This window comes from Carya illinoinensis, chromosome 1 (assembly GCF_018687715.1).
Source record: "Carya illinoinensis cultivar Pawnee chromosome 1, C.illinoinensisPawnee_v1, whole genome shotgun sequence".
Taxonomy (NCBI): domain Eukaryota; kingdom Viridiplantae; phylum Streptophyta; class Magnoliopsida; order Fagales; family Juglandaceae; genus Carya; species Carya illinoinensis.
In genome coordinates, this window is record NC_056752.1 from 24,640,895 (window position 1) to 24,649,283 (window position 8,389).

General features: G+C 39.2%; 1 protein-coding gene across 1 annotated transcript; it reads right to left on the reverse strand.

Annotated features, from left to right (window-relative positions):
- Positions 1 to 5,088: 5,088 nt before the first annotated feature.
- LOC122302217 lies at positions 5,089 to 7,449 on the reverse strand. Its single transcript, XM_043113361.1, has 3 exons — positions 6,965 to 7,449; positions 6,679 to 6,828; positions 5,089 to 6,292 (listed from the first exon to the last, which is right to left on the reverse strand). Exons 1-3 carry the CDS (start codon positions 7,266 to 7,268, stop codon positions 6,192 to 6,194), a joined length of 555 nt encoding a protein of 184 aa, XP_042969295.1. The 5' UTR covers positions 7,269 to 7,449; the 3' UTR covers positions 5,089 to 6,191.
- Positions 7,450 to 8,389: the final 940 nt, after the last annotated feature.

Sequence of the window (8,389 nt, forward strand, 5' to 3'; positions counted from 1 at the left end):
ACAATTATAATATTTTAATGAGCTCTAAAAATATTATAATTGTGGATAATTAGTTAAATTAAATATTTTAGTTATTTTAAAACATTAAGAGATTTAACTTTACGTTGAAAACTCTAACTTAAATTTAAATGGTTTTATTCTCATTGAGTAATTAACGATACTTCATCATTTTAAATAATGATCAAGAAATATTATTTTATAAACTTTAGTTTATAAAATAGTATTCTATCTTAATTCCTCTCAGTGTTTTATTTTAAACTTTAGTTTAAATAAAACACTTATGCGTTTTCAAATCAGCGTTTAAACTCATTATTTGATCATTTTGAGGATCTCGAAACAAAGGACTTGGATTAAATACCCAAGCCCCTACCCTTTTCTCTTCACTTTTTCCTTTCTTCCTTCTCCCTTTTCTCTCTCCTCTGTTTCTTCTTCATGCCCGACGTATGCATGTTGTTCTTCTTCACCGTGCAGGTTGCACTTCCAGCCGGTGCCACCTCCAGCCTCTGTGTCTAACCTCCACCACCGGTCTGTTCCTCTCCCACCGACGAACTTTACCCCACCGGTGGTGAGCTACATCGGCAACTCTCCTTCTCTCTTTCTCCCTCCAACCGAATGGGCCTTAAAGCCTTTTCCTCCACCTAGTGCCGCCATACACAACTGAAACGGCCACCGAGCACTTCCACCAGTACCACCACATCATGGGCTTCCTCCCCATGTCCTCATTTTCCTCTACCTCTCTCTCTTTCTTCGATAGGTCTCCACAACCATAGGTTCGATTGCACCACTTTACACTGCCGTACACGGCTACCCACGGTGTCTCACCACGACCTTCACCTTGAGCCTTTCCAAAACCACGCCTAGCTATTCTCAAGCTCAAACCGCCACTTTACGTGGTAGACAACCACCGTACGAGGTGTTACCGCCATGTACGACTCCTCTGATGCGTTGATTGTGGCAAGTAGTGAGCAACGCATGGGTTATCCTGTCGATGGTATAACCCTCTATCTCTAGTTATCTACGTTTATAGTAGTTGATTGGTTGGACTGTAGACTGTATAGTTAATATTTGTGGAATTCGCTGCATAGTTGTGAAGTGTTGGCCTCGATTGTGTGGTATTGTAGACTGTGCTGTGAGTATGGGTGTGAGATGGATGCCATAGTTGTGATGCGGCGTGAAGTGTGAAGGGAGTACGCATGGAGTGTACTCGATGTAGTGCAGCGACATACCGGGTGACGTGCGCTGTAGTGACATGTGGCGTAGAATGAAGGGAGTATACGTGGAGTGTATTCCATGTAGTGTAGCGATGCACCGTGAGGCATGTATCGTAGTGATGTGTGTTGTAGTGTAGATAGAAAAGAGTTCATGTGAGTGTACTTTGTGCTATGTCGTGATACACCAGGCAGTGTGTCACGAAGGGTTGGATGGCATAGCGGAGAAGCGTGGAGTGTATGGTGTAACGTCGAGAACTATATAACAGTGTCCCGAAGCAGTGGTGATGTGGCCTGTAGTCAGAGGTGACAGATGTTACCTTATGGTTGACTTGTGGCTGAAAGTATGTGTGAAGTGGTAAAAAGGTATCAGAGAGTGCAGCGAAAGCATGATGGGCATCGTGCTGTAACTCAGGAATTTGTCTCGAGCTGCATAATGTGACAGAGGCGCATTTGTGGATGCAGTCCTCTTGTTAAGTGGTTGGAACTGTGTAACAGTGTCCCGAAGCAGTGGTGATATGACCTGTAATTCGGGGTGACGGGTGTCAACTTATGGTTGACTATGGCTAAAAGTATATGGAAGTGGTGGAAAAGTATCAGAGAGTGCAGCGGAAGCATGATGGACGACGCGAAGTGACTCGGGATTAGTCTCAAACTACGTGACGTGACAGAGGTGCATTTGTGGATGCAGTCCTCCCCTATCAAGTGTTGGGATGAACTTGTACAAGGCCAGAAAGTAGGAAGAGTCCTATCGACCGGGTCTGAGCAAGTTTGTATTGGAGTATGGAGTTTGGTTATACAAGCGGGCGTTCATTGGAATTATAAGTTGTTCTTAGGTAATAAAAGGGGATAAGATACAGGTGTCTCTGACAAGACACGTGTGCCGGACAGGTTTACCATATATAATGGGTAATCTGTCCTCAGCATGGTTACATGATGTTTTAGCCCTAGAGTTGGCTTGAATTCATGTAGCCTGATTGGTTGGGAATAAGGATTTAGTATGGGCTAGGATACATGAAGGTAGTGATGAGTATATCGTCTAAGGTTGGGACGCATGACTCTATCAGTTAGAATCATGTGTAGGAATGTGGAAATAGAAGAACGAGACGGAAGTCTTAGTGTCTTAACCCTAAGGTGAATTGATGAAGTGCTAAAATTGCATGATTAAGTTACTTAAGTGAATAAATTATTTAACCAAAAATAATTTAAGTACTTAATTATGCAGTAGATTAAGATACTTGAGTCAATTGATAAATTCTGATATTTTTTTGTGCTTGAAAAGATTTATAATGCAATTGATTCCCATGAAAATAAATATTCTAATTTTACTCCTCTCATACCATGCTTATATTTTGCGGGACATGTATTTTTTTAGAACAAAATACATGAGTTGCTGACATTCCTTCTGAGAATAGAGAAATATTACAACAGAGAGACATTTTTAAAACGTCTCAACCTAATGCAAAATTTATATGAGTGGTCCCAAGTGAGAGAAAGGAGCTGACTGCAGGGGCAGCAGCGGGAGCACGCCTCACGGACAGCAGAGGAAATCACGCATGAGAGCAATGGGCAGCAGCAGGCGTGAGGGGCCAGGGATCTTTTCGTTTAGTTTACGGACTGATCTTTTTGGGGAGCGAGTCGTGAGGGGCTGGATTTTATTTTATTTTTTCTTAGTTTTCGTTTGAGGGGAGACGGGCTGGAAGTCGGTGGTCTTTGGGCATTTTTAGTTTCTCTCTTGTTTTGTCCAGACCGGGGGAGCGGCTGGTTTTATTTTTTTTACTTCTTTTCTTTACGTTTTGGTTTCTTCATAGGGGGTGAGTCGGTGGCAGCTCTCTCTCTGCGTTTTCATTATTGTATTTTTTCGCAGCTTGCTTAGTTCGTTCTTAATGCTTTGTGGTTCAGACCATTAGTCGGCTGGTTTTTTTTTTTTTTTTTCTTGCTTTACGTTTTTAGCTTGTTCTTTTATTTCTTTCCCAGTTTTTTTTGTTAGTTCATAGTGGTTTCCAGATTTTGGTTCCATCGGCTGGGTTGTTCTTCATTTTATTTTCTGCAGTTTGTCCTGTTGAGTTTATTTTCATTTGCTGTCGACAGAGTTTTATTTTTTTTCTTTTCAGTTCTACGTTCGGCTGGAACATGGACTGATCTTTTGGAGAGTTTAGTTTATTTGGTCGGTGAGTTTTATTTTATTTTTCTTCTGGGCAGTTTACGTTCAGCTGAGAGGAGCGTTTCCTGCTATTTTCTTTTATTTTCAGTCTTGGTTTCGTTTTGGTAGAGGCAGACGGCCGGAACTCCCTCTCTCTCGGCTGAACTTTTTTTTTTTTCTCTTTCTTTTTGGCTTCATTTGGTTTACTCTTTGCAGACGTCAGAGGCGGCTTTTTTTTTTTATCCATTCTTTCAAATATCGTTAAAAGTATATTTTCTTATCTGAGTTTATAAAAATAGTTGGTAGTAATATTCTATTCATAAAAATAGACTTAATAATATTTAATAAAATAATAATAACTAACACAGTTTAAAATCCTTTAATTTATTTTCTATAAGGAAAACAGTTTACTATAAAAGTAGGATTTATAGGCTTAACAAAATACTCCAAACCCGACTTAAACACAGTTTCAATTAAAAACCCATCTCAAGAAAAACACAAGTTCAAAACTTTCAAAGTTCGCTTAGCAACTAAGGGATATATCTGTACTTACAATTTAAAAGCCTGCCCTATTGCTAAAAATACTAGGGTTAATAAAAATATACTAGACTTTTCCTTCAAATAAGAGCAACACGCATCATAGGCGGCAAAACTTACCGAAGAGAAGAATTGTGCAGCAAACTACCCAAGGAGAGGACCTGTAACAGTGCCACTGAGGGGAAGATGGAATTGCTGAGGTGGTGCAGCGAGGACGCCACTAATCTGGGTGGTTGACCACGAGAGAGATAGATGAGCGAGAGGGAGATGGAGAGAGAGAAGGAGAGAAGTTCAGTCAGTTGCTCACCGAGGGACAGCGAAGAGACGTGCGACCGGTCCGGAGCTACGTGCAGTGGTTTCTGTCATGTAACATGGCTGAAAAAATTGAGGCGCACAGGGAGAGCTTTTCTTGCTCTATTTTGAGGTGCCCAAAACAGAGGGTGATGGAGGCTTGTCTTCTGTCATGCAGAGGAGATCTCGGTAGTGTTGGGTGGTTTGGGCATTCACCATGGACTGTGGCTGTGAGGAGGTGGTTTCCGTGAGGGTGCAGCTTCGTGGGAGGTTGCGGTGTGGACAACCCGATAGTGGGGTTACTTCCAGTGGTGCACAACTGGAGTGGTGAACTCTTAAGGAGTTTGGGAGGCTGAGGTTACGTGCATGGACTGAGTAGTGCTACCTAAAGGTGGTGCGGCGACAGTATCACTATAATTAAAAGAGGCGTGCATGTGCATCTATATATAGACCAACGGAAAACCTAGGAATGAAGAAAAAAAGACGTACGTGCATGGGACGTGAAACTGGTCTTTGAGTTTTGGACCGACTCAATCTCTAAAATAAATTAACTTCCTCCACTAATTTTCTCGGCCCGTGAAATATTTCAACTAATCCCAAAATATCTAATATGTTATACCTATTTAGCAAGCTCAATAAAATTATTTGATGTCGGCCAAAAGTAAAATTTGTGCTCGTAGTCCATTTCAACAATACTCCTAAATTTCAAGTGGACTTTTCATCCGTATAAACCTAAAAATTTTAGAAAATGGCTTGGTGTTAGACCCGAGTGTTACAAAAATAATAATAAATAAGAAAATAAAAAGAGATATAAAGATTTACGTGGTTTGAAATAAAAACCTACATCCATGGATTGTTTAGAGACAAAATCCACTATGATTAGTGATTTTACAATCTCTCGTACCCCTCACATATTGCTCAATACAGTTGAGAAATTTAGTCTAGGCGTAGAAAAGTCATCCCAAGCCTATTAAGAGTCCGTCCTTCGTTTGTTGAGATCTCATCCTTTTATAGAGATATGTTTTCTTTCTTAAAGTGACAAAGTCCAATTTCCCTTATGAAACATTTTCCTTTTTGGAGTCTGAGCTAAATTCTTTTTGTTTATCTTTTCATTGCCTTATCTCTTCCTTTATTACTAGTAATAGGTTTTCAAAGAATTGGATCCAGTCAATTAGTTCCTAACAGATGCCCCTAATTTTTAAGGTCTTATTTATCAAGACGTCGAGAATTTTCAAGTCAACCGTGATGGAGTAACCAATTAATTAGTCCCTAACACATACAGTTATCCCCAAATTTCACTCTATTTACTTGAGCACGCCTGAATTTCAAACGTCACCATTATAACACGTGGGCCATTTTCTGTAATCGTGCTACGAGAATCTTGGTTGCATTTATAGTATTATCAAGCATCATGGGCATGTTCATCCCTCCTAGTAGGTCCTGCCAACTCGATTATTAACTATTGGGTAAATGGGCCGTGGGGGCCCGTGGAGCCGAAGGTCAAACTGCAGAATAGGTAGCCCAAGAAGTCGTCCCCAACGGACTCACACTCAATATTCAAGAGAAGAATGATTTGCTAATACGTAGCAAAGATTAATGGAGATTGCCCAAGCCATGAAAGCCTTGCAAAGTCAAAATGCGAAAAATGAAGTGCAACTCAGAGGAGTGGAATTAGCTGGGTGAGGGGGACCGGCACATCCGTTCGTCATGGCGAAAGTTTTGGCGACAACTTGGGTGAAATGAATAATGTTAGGTCGGGTAGACAATGCATGAGTAATTCTTCCAGTTTCCATGCACGTTAATATTGCTATATTATATATAGATAGTAATAAATATTTTTAGCGCCCTAGCTACCAATTAAACGGAACTCTTATTAACGAAGAAAAATAGTACTTAAGCTATGCGAATTAACCCAACAAGATCAGAGAAATATTGAACCTGTACGTGCAAAATATGATCCTTATTGCAAGTGAAAACCTAGCTAATTAATTTCGTACGTACCTGATAATCTGTTAGTACGTTTTTACTGCATCGCTTTGGGGTCCCTCGTCTTTTTGAATTATCAAATGAACTTCATTGGTACTCGTACCATTTGCCGATTGAATGTGTATACCTTTCAGATATAAATGCCAATGAATCACAAAATTGGTAATTATGATCAAAAGCTTACGCCAAATTATTAATGCATGCAATGCTTGCGTAGTACTACGTCATGTACTAATATGTGTGTGTATATATATATATACACACACACATATATATACATCTTGCAGCATTAATTAAAAAAGTAACTTGATAGAAGAAGCAGGATTTTAGAATTTTTAGTGAACCTTAGTACTCGAAATACTGTGATATTTCGCCTTGCATATAATTCCAATTGTAAGAATATATAGTTAAATTCATGATCGATCATAGCGTGCTCATTATAATACTAGTGGAACGATTTGATAATAGAGGGTAAAAAATGAGTAACAGAAAGAAGAGTGGGCGTATACTCACAAGAGAAGATCCATCGTTTCCAAAACACGAGACGATGTCCACTTGGGAATGCGTATTTCATAGAAGCCAATGCGTGGAAAGGGCTCAAGTCCTGTCTGTCCGGGGCAAGAACCAAACGTGGACAGCGCCGGATTAGATCCAAAGCAATATCTGTACGTTGTGTTGTACCCGTTCATTTACATAAAACAATAATTAAAAAAAAAAACAGATAGAATTAATAATTTATATAGTAGAGATGATGTGTATATATAATTTGACGAAGGTGATCAAGTTGTTACATACGTACCTAAAGCTCTGGAATATATAGCTTGGGTACAAAGTGTTGAACCGCTCCTGTCCCCCTTTTCTGGAATTAGATCTTCCAGCGGAGTGAGAGAATAAAGATACCGAGCCATATTTATATATCCATTTGAAATAGCCTTAACAACTGGAAGAATTTGGGACCCATATAGGCCAGTTGTTCCCATGCTGACCAACTTTTTGTTCTTTCTAAGCATGCACTGCGCCACTTTGTACTTTCCATTAGCTGTTGTCGCCATTAGAGCTGTCTCACCTAAATTGTCTTGTACTTCCAAGTCATCTTCCGACATTAGTTCCGCCAATGCTTCCACTATATGGACATGTCCTGCCTCAACAGACACGCGCGTGAAGAGCAGTCTGGCCCAAAGTAGTGATTTTTTGCGCCCTTTGAATTGGGTTGGAGCTTAAGGAATATTTCTTTTGCAAAATTCCAATCACCACTTCGCAAAGCCTTGTATAGTGGCGCATACCCCGTTTAGTCGTTCGCATTCCCTGCGCCAAAAATTCCTTGTTTTCTTATAATAAAATGAAATGAAACGAAACTATATATTTATTCATTTTGGGCAGCTAGATGCATGTCAGAGATGAGTACATGATATGTGTGTGTATGTAAATCAGATGATGATTAGAGTTAATTAGTACGAACAAGAAGCATGCCATGTTTAGGGAGGAAAGATGTATGCCTATAAGTACGTCTCTAGCTAGCTAGCTAGCTATAATAACATGGTGAAACTAGTTGAAAGGCAATTAATTTTATAGTTAATTAACACCTAACGCGCACTGAAAGTTTAGTATGGGCTACTTTCCCAATTAATTCAAATCTACGTCTCTCTCCTAATCACTTGGAAAAGTGAACTGTAAATAAGTAACAAAAATTGCTTGAATATCTATGAATTTTCAATCAACGATCAAACGTGCAATGAGTTGTTTGTTAGGAGGTGTAGCAAATAAGCTCGCAACAAACGGAGAATTAGTAATTAATAACCTCCAACTATATATGAATTGTGTCATTTTCTCATCCTGTCATGAGATTGTGTTATGTCATTAAAGTCATTGATTTAAATTCTGACTTATTTCAACTTGTAACAAAGGAAAAAATCAAGACTACATTAATGTATTTTGCACATAGTCGATGCATAGTGAATTTCTCTTCTAGACTATGGATGCAAAATTAATGTAATGACATTTTGTATTTTATATCTTGACCTTGTTTATAACAGAGTAAACAGCAAAGAAAATGTCTCTATGCTTTTAGTTCCGTTAATAGTAACATGAAAATTGCTCCTAAAAGTTCATCACAAAATCTTACTTTTCACAGTACAATTTAATCAAATTTGCCATGACTTTCCACAAACAACAATAAACGATAAAAGAAAAAGAAGAAAACATCTAGTTCAGTGGGCATGCCATC

Coding starts and splice junctions, on each gene's coding strand:
- LOC122302217 (XM_043113361.1), bottom strand. CDS start 7,268: ATGTCGGAAGATGACTTGGAAGTACAAGACAATTTAGGTGAGACAGCT. Junction 6,829..6,964: donor TATATATTCCAGAGCTTTAG/GTACGTATGTAA, acceptor CACAACGTACAG/ATATTGCTTTGGATCTAATC. Junction 6,293..6,678: donor GAAACGATGGATCTTCTCTT/GTGAGTATACGC, acceptor TATATCTGAAAG/GTATACACATTCAATCGGCA.